This window comes from Ptychodera flava, chromosome 15, assembly GCF_041260155.1.
Source record: "Ptychodera flava strain L36383 chromosome 15, AS_Pfla_20210202, whole genome shotgun sequence".
Taxonomy (NCBI): domain Eukaryota; kingdom Metazoa; phylum Hemichordata; class Enteropneusta; family Ptychoderidae; genus Ptychodera; species Ptychodera flava.
The window spans coordinates 28790357-28803957 of NC_091942.1; the positions used below are offsets into that span (position 1 = coordinate 28790357).

The window sequence follows — 13601 nt, forward strand, 5'->3', positions numbered from 1 at the left end:
TCCTGTTCAGTTTACGTAAAATTGCAAACAGCCATTTTGGCAGTTTTCTTATGTTATGTGTGCTTGGTAATAACCCAGATTGCGATGTAATTTTTGCTAAAAGTTTTGTTGTTCATGATATAATACATAAGGGGATACAATGTTTAGAGAGTCACAAGAACTTAGCTAATATTAAATCAAGGATAATTGTATTTCAATAGTACTACCGGAACAAGATCCTAAATGTACCTTGAACAAAGTTTATGGTATTCTCAATTCAAATCCTGAATGTATCGTTTCACCAACATTCAACCATAGACCCTTTCTCGAGGGTCTATGATTCAACCAAAGTGGATACAGTAAGAAGTTTCGTCACATAATCGACAGTTCCTGGTCGATGGCATTTAATAAGGTTTGAATATAGGCAAGTGTATTGTATATCATTGAATGCCAATAGTGAAACCAACATGAAAAATTGTGTTGGTCAGATGTGATAACATTTATGCTACAGCTTGATGTGCAGTGTAGCCCCTTCCCCTCAAATATAATGACAGACAGTCTAAGTATGCAGTGTGGATTCCTTACATATTAGGGCTGTTGACATCTCGCCCAATCAACTTGAAGTATATGACAGTCAGAATAGGAGGATTTTTGAAGATTTTTGTCTGCTGTATTTCTTAAAGTTTGTCCTCTAGCATTAACAGTGGTACAGTGCATACTACCATGTATTCTGCAATTTGGTTTGCATTTTGTTTTATTTAAACAGAATATGAGAAAGTTGTAAAGCAGTACAGAAAGCATGATGACTGGTACATGTGGGTTAACATGAAGAAAGGACATGTAACCATGCCAATATTCCAATCATTAGAAGCTTTCTGGCCAGGAATCCAGGTAAGAAACACAACAAGGATTCTAAGGTTATTTTTATCAATAAAATAATCCAAGACAATGATTTCTATACTAGGTATTTTTTAAAATTTTGTTTTAAATTTTGTCACATGAATCTGAAAAGAAATTCTATTATTGTGAAATATTTTGTTCAATTTATCTGAACAATTGTTCAAATTGAGTGACATTTTCCCCCTTTGAATGTACAGTCATGTTTATCAGCCTGGGTGTGTGCTATGTTAGGCACAGTTTACCCACACATTTGATCCCTTCACCATCTAATTGTGGTACATCCCTGGTGTTTCACAAAGTAAAGGTTTACCTCATACTGGGGAAATGAAGGTAAGAGAGTTGAAGTGGCCTTAATGCTGTCACTGTTGAGCGTGTCCTCATTCTCATTGTTTACAGTTGCACAGAGAAATGCAGGCACAAGTAACTAAAGGGCCAGTAGCTGTATTTTTTCACTATTTTTGTTTTGTATGTCAATCGCAAGTTCTTGTACTGCCTAAAACATGTTGAAACACCAACTATTTAGCTTGTCAACATAACATCTATACATATAGAATGCACTGTTATTGTTAACAATTGAATTCTAGTGAGGACCAGAACTTACTTATCAACAATAACACTGCATTGTACACCTGTCATGCACAGATTCAGTTGACAAGCTAAATACTGTACAAGCTAAATACTGTGTGTCTCAGTATGATTATGATTTGGAAGTAGGACAAGGAGCTGTTGACATGAACCAAAATAATGAACAAAAATAATCAAAAGTAACAGCTACTCGCTGTTCGATATGTCTCCAAAAGACTACTTATATATGATGGCGTATACTTAAGCAATAAAACACCCAGCGATGATATACCACGAGATTTTGACCAGTTCACGACATATATGCGACATATAGCGACATATAGTGAGTGCATACATGAGGTGAACTGGTCAAAATCAAGTGGTATACTGTCGCTGGGTGTTATCTATTGCTATTACATCATAACAGTATATTGTAATTCTGGTGTGGAACGTCAAAAACCGATTTTTGCTCAAGCTGAGAGCTTGCGCGTATACCAGCGTGTTATATTGCCGATATACCACGGTTCTTTTCCTGCTCGACCAATCAGATCGCTGTATTTGCACCATCAGTATCAATATACTGGTATGATATGATGCTAAATAATCATATACTGTCCATTTGGACCACTGAACAAGTGCTTAGGAAGTTAGAATACAACAACATACTTTCATTCACACTTCCCTGAATTTGAAGATACAAAAGAAAGGATGCTTCTTGATAAAAAAACCACTGAGAAAGATCAGGCAATCATATGAAGAATAATTCATATACAACATTATTTGCCATCACAATAGGTACAGAGATTTTTTAAAGAAGCTATCATATATTGGTGCAAATAGTGTATAATTCATAAAATGTGTTTTTGTAGCTAGTATCAGAATTGTTGTTAGATCCAAATCTTCCATCAATTACATTTTGAATAGAGTTGATGTAATCATTATAAGTAACTGGAAGTATTAAAACGCATGTACGAAGCCAGGCTGAAAATGTTGTAACTCTGAGGTAATTTTTTGTGAATGTTCCTAAAAGCCATAAAAGAGTGTTTATCAATTATCTGTTGTTAATTCTTCCTTATTGAAATAGAAACTGTTATTTTCTGAAATAAAGCAAATTGCTTAATGGGCATACAATAAGAAACCTGAAAAGGAGCAGTAGATATTTTGATTGCTATATATGGAGTATCCAGCCCATAATCTGAGCCAGACTTCATCCCCAGCCTGTAACTGCAATACAACACTATTACCAACCATATCATGGGATATATCATCATCCCGACCTGACACCGCTATGTTATCATTCAACATTAGACTAGCATAGGTTGGACCATCATCAATACCCTTTTTCAAAGAAAACATAAAGACATAAGTTCCAGCTATGGTGCAAGTAAACTTGGAGGTGTCCTTGTCATAGTTGTTGCCAACATTTGTCAAAACTGTGTCAAATGGAATGGTAATGTTTTCTTCAGCTTGTAATGATGTTGATCTGGTAACACTGAATGCTGACTGTTGATTGGCTGGGATGGCTGGTTCACCTTTCTGGCCAGGTGGACCAGCTTTTCCTTGTGCGCCAAATCCTTGTGGACCCATCAATCCAGGCTCTCCCGGCTCTCCTTGTTCACCCTTCGCTCCTGGACTTCCATTCAAGCCATTATGTCCTGGAGAACCTGCCATAATGGTAGAAATGATCTTAAAGATTTCATGCCATCACAAGATTTAAAACACTATTGGCTTTTTAAACAAGCAATACATAACTATTATGGTGAGTAGTTGCATTATGTTTAGGCTATCATAGACAGTGTAATACACAGATCCTGTGGAATGTACACAATCCCTTAAAAAGCGTGACATAGCCAGTTAGACCCAAGTTTCACTAAGCAACACTAGGCGAGCCCTTTAGCCCTCACTTGGCAAGGTCATTAAGGGCCAATCTTCCCATTCAATTACCTTTTCACAAGTGTACAGCACAGGATATGAGCTGTGTAGCCAACACAGTGCTGGTAGAAATACTCTACTCAGATTCATTTCATTTCATTTCAAAGTCATGAACTCATAACTACAGACTTTTGAATTAAATGCTGTGTCTGTCTGAACAAATTTTGGTACTGATAGTATGGCCATACAGCTGGCTTTTACAGTTATGCACAATGATTTATGATGACAAATACATACCGCTAGCCTTACACCATGGCTCTGTCTTACCATTGATTAATATCGTTTCATATCATAAACGTAAATACATTTTAAACATGAAATATCATACATGTTTATCATTAATTACCTGGAATTCCTGGTGTACCTTGGCAGCAAGCGTTACATTCACCTCGATCTTGTGAATATGTGTAGCCAACACACAACAACAACAACAACAACAAGATATTTATGCTCAAAGTCATTTTGTCTTGATCTGTAGTAGTCTTTATGCCTCGGTGCTCTATTAGGAAATATGAAAAAATTCTTTCATATATTCATTGGCCTCCTGCTGGCATGGATGTTTTTCCATGGAAAGTATAATATATTGAGCTTTTTATACCAACAGCTGATTTATCAGTTCGAAGAGTAAAAGTTTATCATTTTTACAAGGGTATAATTTGACCTTTAAAAATCTAGACGTTTCATTGCCCATTAAATTTCATTTCATATTAGAAGTAAACTATATACTGGCATCAGTGTGCCCTCCAACAAAAGAGATTTCAAGAAACTTTTGAGTCAATTGAGAAATTTGTGAAATTTTCCTGAGTCACAATGTGTAATTTTCTATTCAACTGAAAATTTTCTTGCATCACAGAGAATATTCATGAGTCATGGCAAGCCAAATAGGCTTAGAGGGCACACTGACTCGTATATGACGATTAAAATGTTTTTAATATTTGCAGAACAAATTTTGGGTCCTGTAAATGACATGTTCGTTCAGAGTAACTTAAATTGCTTCATTGAAGCTTTGGCAGCCTTGCGGAAGTACTACAAAGTTCTGATAGCTTATATTTAGTTGCATATTTCAAACATAAAACTTGTCATCGAAAGTATCACGTTGCAGTTGTTGTGTTCTAGGAAACATTGCAAGTCAGGAAATTCCATAGAATTTAATGGTTGCAGCGATTGAATCCTACACATAGATCATTTATTTTCTAGTTTGCTTGAATATGAAACACTAATAGAGCATGGGATGAACACAAAATACGAGATTTGGGTTAGCAAGCAGCGTGAACCCAATTTGTCATGATAGCGAATACAAAGCTAGAGTTGTAAACCTTTGACTAGTAACACTATAGGAAAAATTGCGAGACTAGAGCGAGAAAATGACGCTTTCTCGCAATTGGTGAGAATCTGTCCTTATTCTCACCACTGTCGGTGAGAAAATTTTAATCTCCACTGGAGATTGGTGAGAAATGCACTCCTTGGCGAGAATCAAGTGTGAGAACAAATTCTCATTCTCACCAAGTACAGTGAGAATTGAAATTCACTACCGAGAATCACCAAGACTCCCCATTCATTCTGATTCATTCTGATTCTCGCCAATGAACGGCGAGTCTTGGTGATTCTCGCCAGTGAATTTCAATTCTCAGTGTACTTGGTGAGAATTTCCATTCTCACCGGTGATAATTTGTTGTCACACTTGATTCTCGCCAACGAGTGCATTTCTCACCAATCTCCAGTGGAGATTAAAATTTTCTCACCGACAGCGGTGAGAATAAGAACAGATTCTCACTAATTGCGAGAAAGCGTCATTTTCTCGCTCTAGTCTCGCAATTTTTCCCTATAGTGTAAGGTAGAGGTTACACTGGAAACAAGATTGCAAATATTTCAACAGCAAGTAAAAAAAAAGAGGTTGAAAAAAGTAAAACTGTACAAGGCTTACATTTTGCCAAAAGCAATTTTGTTGATCTGAAATCAAGCTTGGTTTGTGTATGTTTGAACTTGAACTTTGTAAAAATTCTGAAGACTAGAAGAATGTTTGCCTTTGTGCAAAGGACAGACAGCCCTATTACAATATTGTTATACTGGGATGAAGACTCTGAAATTATAAAAGTGTACCATGAGTTTTTGGATACTTACAGTTCTCTCCTGCTCTGTGGCTATTGTGTGAGGCTGTGTATCACTTGTCTGGGAGTAGATAATGTGTGAAGCTTTGTGTCACTTGCCAATAAAATTTGCCTTGGAGTAGATGCAATATGATATATCTGGTTCCTGGAAAATCTATTTCCTTTTTATTCTTATTTCCATCACTTCCCATTTCCTGTTGCATGAAACCCTTTTATGTGGATTAAGTTACCCGTTACTCCCCTCTACATTCTCTGGAATCGGTACTTGAAAGTTCAGATTATCAGTTATTTTTGTCATACACCACAGGCCTCTCTATAGCAACCGCTCTTCCCGTGACTTGATTTTAATTGCATAGGTTCGTGGAGCTGAAAAAAGCTCTGGATTGCAAGAATGAAATTTTCAGTCTTTACACTGCTGACAAAAATCAAAACTTTGACTTGTTAAAATTAATTAGGATTTTAGAATTTCTAGAGCATTTCAGCAATATATTCTGTCTTAGAGAAGGACAATGATCACTGCACTACTTTGAGTTAGGGACTGCCTCAGATCGAAACTCTTGTGTTTAGATCACAACAATGCCCCCTAAAAAAAGTTCAAAAGTGTGAATGTATTATATGGGGTATTTTTTTATCATTTTCACTGAGAATTATGCGCCTTGTAAAGACTGAAGTATTCAGTGCTGTTTTGTCAATAAATATAGTGAGACTGAAATGACATGATGCACATATTGTTAAAGCAGGCAAACACTAATAAAAATGGAAAACACTATACTTTTATCTTTTAATTTGATGAATGAAAAGTTCAGGATACATCTTATGACATTTCATGTCTGCAAATTTTTATGATAGGTCTCCAAGTATCCTTTACTAAAAATTTTTCTTTCAATATTTATCACTTCTAGCATAGTCAGTAAGCAAACAAATCAATCTGCCAAAATTACAATACAAAATGAACTAGTTTTTTCTGTAGATAATAAGTGTGGTATTTCGAATCTGTGAAGATGAATCAAGCTTCAATAGCAAGGGTACATCAATATGTGTATGGTGAACCTCCAGCAGCAAGATTTGTGTGACACACTGATGTCAATTTGAGTTCCAGTTTCTGTAAATCCTTAATCAGTCAACCAGTCAGCTAATCAATCAATCAATCAATCAGTCTTTTGAATTGCAGAGCATGTGTACGTGGTAAAATAGATGAGGCCATGAAAACCATGCACAATTATCATCAGGTGTGGAGACAGCTTGGTTTCATTCCAGAGTTTTACAGCATTGTCAATGGTTTGCCTGTTGAGAAGAGAGAAGGATATCCCCTTAGACCTGATAAGTGAATACATTGTGTCCTTTTAACCCTTTAAGTGCTCTAGTTTTCCCTCCTAAATTTTAGTGCAATATTTTACCCATTTTTATGAATTCCTTTTGTAATAATTTTGATAATTTTGGACCAAATGGGCATAAATTTTCATTTGCTACAGTGTTTGATCAAAATGTCAGGAAATATCTGAAAAAATTGTCTTGGTCTTATAAAAATTGTTTGCGTTATACTTTTGAAGGCATCAAAAACTGACTTTGACACTCAAAGGGTTTATGTATTCATAAACAACCGAACAATCGTTTCAGTGTTTCTACACTGAGAACATACGTTCATGTATTTGAACTCTTGTTAGCATTTCTGCTGTCATCTACTGTGATGTGGCTGTTTTAGAAATAAAAATCCCCAGTATAATTACCTGTGAACTGTAGTAGCATTTATTGCCTGATCATCTTCACTCTATCTTCAAACCTTTGATTCACTAGTCAGTTGAAAATTATCTCATTGTAACATCATTACCATCTCTCCTGATAAGTGATGTTTATAAATGAGGACAAATTGATGTTCTTTGCCACCATAGAAAATTTATTCCAGTTGATGCTGGCAATATTTTTAGCACAAAATATTGCTTAAACTTCATATATATTGTCAAAACTACAAAATGTATATGTACTTCACAGATACCAATCATCCATAGGTAAACTAGTGTATGTGACATGATCGATATTTCTGTCCTTACAGTTGTATGTAGTTTTGCTGATCTAACCAGCGGTGACAGACTGGGATAAAGTCCACATTATTTCTCACGGTTTCTTGAATCAGCCCTGTATTGACATGCAAGCAAAGATGAGAGAAATGAGATAATACACAATTGTAAATACTTAGAACTTTACACTTTTTAGACTGTAACACCATAATGGATCTGATCATGAGCAAGTTTATATTTTACGTGAAAATTTTATTTTATTGATTAATTATTGTAAAAATCATCAAAAAAATTATGATTTATTTGTTTGCAGAATTGGTTGAGAGTGCGATGTACTTGTACAAAGCCACTAAAGATCCATTTCTACTGGAAGTTGGCAGAGACATCTTGGAATCTATCGAAGCCGGTGCCAAGATAAAATCTGGATACAGCTCAGTAAGCGCTAACTTTCATCGTCGGTGTTCGACGCCTACAATTCTTGATGTTTTAAATACATTTCCTATAAAGTTGATGGCAATGCTGAAGTCCTCAAAGTATGGAGGGTTTGTTGAATAGACAAGAAATAAAATATCTTTTTGATACAGTGACTCTCCAGAGAAGGAAAATATCGGAAATGAAGTGTTTGTTAGTGGCATTGTTGTATAACTTGATTGACAAATATTAACAGTTTAACTATTACTCTGGTCTGCAAATTTAAGGGTTTGTTAATATTTCACTAGAAGTAAATTGAAACATTGAACTGTCACTCCATTCAACAACAAGAACTGTTTCTTTTCATTGTCAAAGGGAAGAAATGTATCTGACGATCTATGTACTCATATGTTTTTAGCTCATATTTGTATGTATATAAATACCAAAAAGAGCTTATATAGTGAGTCGGTGACGTCTGTATGTATGTATGTATGTATGTATGTATGTATGTGTATATATGTGCGGATATATGTGCGTCACACGCAAAGGGTGCCACATCGCTTTACCTACCATCTCAGTATTTGGTGTACAGGTAGATCCAGGGGTTGAGATGTGACGTTGTTCAAATGAACATGTCAGTGTCAAAAATATGCAAATGAGGTAAGAAAAAGGGAAATGTGCAGGAGTGGTGGCATGCCAGTGACTGAAATGGGGTCTCCATTGACCTTGAGTCATTTCCTGTTATTGTTCATGAGCTGTTACATATTAACAGACCTGCTCAAACTAAGAGGGACTAGCTGTGTGTATGCATGTTGCTATAGTTGACCTCAAGTACCTAAAGTTTCCATCCATGGCGAGAAGTCGGGATTTTTTCATTTTAGACATTTTACATTTTAGTAGTGCATGTTTGACATGTTATAGGTCGGAACTAACGTGACCAAAAAAGCCAAACTTGCAAACCTATCGTGTATCGTGCAGACCCAACATATACACACCTATCGTTTCTAAAATGTATGTTAGGTCGGAACTAACGTGCCAAAACGCGTGCAAACCTATCGTGTATCGTGCAGACCTAACGTGTAAGAACCTATCGTGTCTAAAATGTCTAACGTGTATATCATTTTAGGGCGTAAAGATAAGTCCTATTCTATCATACCAATCGTGCAAAGCTATCGTGTATCGTGCACATGCAGCCAACATGTACGCACCTATCGTTTCTAAACTGTCTAACGTGTATATCATGACTGTACAATTGGCATTGTACCATTCGACTTATCTGGACATGCACGTTAGACATTTTAAACACGATAGGTCCGGACATGTTAGGTCGGCACGTTACACGATAAGTCTGCACGATTGGTATGATAGATCTTGACTGATGTTGAGAACCTAAAAAGACATACACGTTAGACATTTTAGACACGTTAGCTCCGTAAACCTTAGGTCGGCACGTTATACGATATGTCTCACGATTTGACGTGATGGCCAACAAACACGGTAAGGCCGAATTCTATCATGCCAATCGTGCAAACCTATCGTATCTCGTGCACATCCAACATGTACGCACCTATCGTGTCTACAATGTCTAACGTGTATATCATGACTGTACAATTGGCATGGTACCATTCGACTTATCTGGAGACCCTAACATGACATACACATTAGACATTTTAGACACGTTAGGTCCGTACACTTTAGGTCGGCACGTTACACGATAAGATTGCACTATTGGCATGATAGCTCTTGACTCATTTTGAGACCCTTATTGGACATACATGTTTGACATTTTAGACACGTTAGCTCTGTGAACGTTAGGTCGACATGTTATACGATATGTCTCATGATTGCCATGACACAATTATACTTATCTTGAGACCCTAAAATGACGTACACTTTTGACGTTTCTAGACACTTTCGGTCCGTACACGGTAACTCGGCAAATTCAACTATAGGTATGCACGATTGGTATGATTGAAGTTAACGGACATATCATCGTCAGTTTAACGCGATGACCCACAAAGACGGTAGGTCCGCACACGTTCGTTAGGTCGACACACATTACGTCGGCCCCATTATACGACAGGTTTACATGATTGGCATGATACAAATTGGAGGAAGTGAGAACACAGAACGATATTTGTTACAGTAAAGATGCATTATTTGCAAACACAAAACAGTTATGATAACACCCTATCGAGCATTCCTAACGCGTATTCACCTCACGTGTCTAAAATGTCTAACGTGTATGTCATTTTAGGTTCTCAACATGACTCATTTTCTATCATGCCAATCGTTCAAACCTATCGTCTATCGTGCACACCTAACGTGTACGGACCTAACGTGTCTATAATGTCTAACGTGTATGTCATTTTAGGTTCTCCACATCAGTCAAAATCTATCATGCCAATCGTGCACACAAATCGTGTATCGTGCACACCTAACGCGAACGGACCTAATGTGTCTACATTGTCTAACGTGTATGTCGTTTTAGGTTCTCCACATCAGTAAAAATCTATCATGCAAATCGTGCAAACCTATCGTGTATCGTGCAATTCTATCGTGTATCGTGATGCCCTACCATGTAAAGACCTAGCGTGTCTAAAATGTCTATCGTGTATGTCATTTTACGTTCTAAACATAACTCAATTTCTATCATGCCAATCGTGAAAACCTATCGTGCATCGTGCACACCTAACGTGTACGGACCTAACGTGTGTAAAATGTCAAACGTGTATGTCATTTCAGGTTCTCCTCAGCAGTCAAAATCTATCATGCCAATCGTGCAAACCTATCGTGTATCGTACAAACCTATCGTGTATCGTGCGCACCTAACGTATCTACAATGTCTAACGTGTATGTCATTTTAGGTTATCAACATGAGTCAAAATGTATCATGCCAATCGTGCAAACCTATCTTGTAACATGCCAACCTACCATCTTAGACCTAACGTGTCTAAAATGTCTAACGTGCAGACTTTTGCTGTGTTTAGTCATGCACGTTTGCCTTGCACGTTTGGGTTCTAAGCTTACAATGTACAATTGCATACAACTGCCCATAGCACGTTAGCTTCAACAATGTGAAACATGCATTTTCACCAACTACTGGCCATAGCTCCGTATTTGCATTTAACCTCTTTAACCTACTAGAATTTGAAACAGTTCTATGAACTTTGGCAATATCTTGTCTGGCTCAAACAGCTCCAATACCGTGCTCACACTCGATATTTCAAGGCATTCGTCGCCGCCACTTTTTTCTTTTTTCCCCATTATCTTTAAGTGCTTTCTAGGTATGAAATCGTCTAAAAGAAAACCTTCTTTTATTATACATGATGTATTATTATTATGCCAACAGACTTCGACAAACGGTGTTATGACCATGAAACGATAACCACTGTATCAAGCACATACAGCGCACCAACATTCGTACTTGATGGCTTAGTTGCATTGCCGCGTTTTATTACACATCCTGCGCGAACGTACGCCATAAATTCGGTTGTTGCTACATTTTTTCATGTGGCAGAAAAGCATACTTGCTATTCTGCGATGGTGCACGAAATGTTGACGAATGTGTCCGAAATTTCGGTTGCTTTGGAGCCTTCATGCAATATCTTAAAGGAAAGTTCAAAATACGTTTCACGAGGTAAATGTCATTGTAACTTTCTTAGATGCATCTAAAGCATTTGATCGAGTAAATCATTGGTCACTTTTAAAGAAGCTGATTTCTCGTAAAGTACCAATCTTTATTGTGAGATTTCTCCTTGTCTGGTATAGGACTCAGTGTATATTTATTCGTTGGGGCGACTGTGTTTCATCTGGTTTTACAGTTTCTAACCGTGTGAAACAAGGGAGAGTTTTGTCACAAAAACTCTTTAATGTTTATGTTGATCAGTTAAGTATACGACTTACAAATTCTTTAACAGGGTGTTATGTAGGGGTTGATTCATGAACCACCTCATGTATACTGACGATATTTGTTTGTTAAGTCCTTTACAGCTATACAGCTTACAGATTAGACTGAAACATCAGTCGCTCGGGGGCGCTCTGAATACACAGATTTAGCTAGTTTTGTATTTTTAAAAATTATTCATAGTTTCCTCATAGACTACAATGTATGGTGAATCAACAACATTTCGGTGAAATTCTACAGTCAATTTTGTTTCCCATAAACCCATACACATTTTCGTAAAATTTGACCCCCTCCAATCATTGATTGTAAAACAAAAAAAAAGTTTCGTAAAAGTCAACCTCCCGATTTCCATCGACCCCCTGCCTGTAAGAAACTGCATTTTAAAAACAACAACGACAACAACAACAACAACAACAACAATGAAAGGAAATGAATCATAAGATATACAGCTAATGGAAACTACTTCAGTGAAGTTTGGAGGCCGAAAGAAAATACACACGTTCCGATGGGAAAGAAAAATGAAAACAGTAAAACGGCACATTCAAGCTGATCCGTTTCTAAAACTCCAGCGAGGTGAGATATTCTTGGTAAATACGTGTTTAGTCGATAGCTTTTGTCTTCTTGTCACCTTGCTACCTTTGTCACCTTGTCATTTAGAAACCTACGATTACAGTATCCACCTGCCGTCACGCTCACGTGTCTCTTGCACATGAATGAAGTTATCTCTATAGGGCAAGGACTTATTGAAATGAATCCTACAGGTCAACAAAAGTTCATTCAATCAGCGAAGGCAAGTCAAAATGTACTTAGGGACAGCAAAGCAGAGCAAAACTGTAATAATTCATGAAACTGTTTTCATTCCTTGGCGTTATTGCGTCTACACATATCACCTTCAAACGCAGATATGAATTATTTTGTATGGAAAGAACATGTCAGTTTGACGATTAGACTAAGTAGGCAGTAATGTTGTCATAATCCCCATCGACAGCTTAATTGAAAAGAATCGACCATTCGGGTAAAGATAAGTCTAGTTATTGTACTCTATACACTGTATGTCACCCCAAAATTGTCAACTGACAATTAATAGATACAGCGCCTGTTACATTTCTCTTCGCGTTAGTCCCGGGAGAGCGTATCTCACTCAAACAACACAGTCTCGTTTTGACGAATAGATGCAGTCACCTTGTTCACCTCACGTATAGTATCAGTAGATAGCAGAAAATGAACTGGTTTTTGCGGGAGACGTTTGTAACCTCCACAAATGTAATAATCTCCACAAATGTAATATCAACCACAATTGTAATAAAATCAACCACAAATGTAATAAAATAGTCAACCATTAATGTAACAACCCGTAACCACAAATGTAATAAACAAATTAACCATAAATGTAATAAAACTCAACCATAAATGTAATAAACTTGAACTTGCATATGTGATCATTTGTTTATCAATGCCCTGAGTAAATAATAACTTAAATAAGACTTGTGTAATGTTATTGCATACTTTCCTGAAACTAGGTTTCCTTTCCGAAACACAGAATAGAATACTTTGAGAACGCTATCAGAAAACGGCGAGGTACTGATCAAACCATTCGATAATGGAAGTGGAACAGCAGTTCTAGACACTGATAATTACATAATAAGGAAGCGTCAAAATAACTCGTCAACCAGTGATACCACACAAAGTTCATGACAGATGACTCAGAACAAATAACAGAGAAATATAAAACCTTCTAACAGAAACTTACGACACAAAACATGTTGACGAGAACATATATTTCAA

The 13601-nt window shown here is 36.8% G+C and overlaps 1 protein-coding gene across 1 annotated transcript; it reads right to left on the minus strand.

Annotated features, from left to right (window-relative positions):
• Window positions 1-715: 715 nt before the first annotated feature.
• LOC139151797 (complement C1q tumor necrosis factor-related protein 3-like) lies at window positions 716-5593 on the minus strand. Its single transcript, XM_070724789.1, has 3 exons — window positions 5497-5593; window positions 3722-3874; window positions 716-3107 (listed from the first exon to the last, which is right to left on the minus strand). Exons 2-3 carry the CDS (start codon window positions 3834-3836, stop codon window positions 2560-2562), a joined length of 663 nt encoding a protein of 220 aa, XP_070580890.1. The 5' UTR covers window positions 3837-3874; window positions 5497-5593; the 3' UTR covers window positions 716-2559.
• Window positions 5594-13601: the final 8008 nt, after the last annotated feature.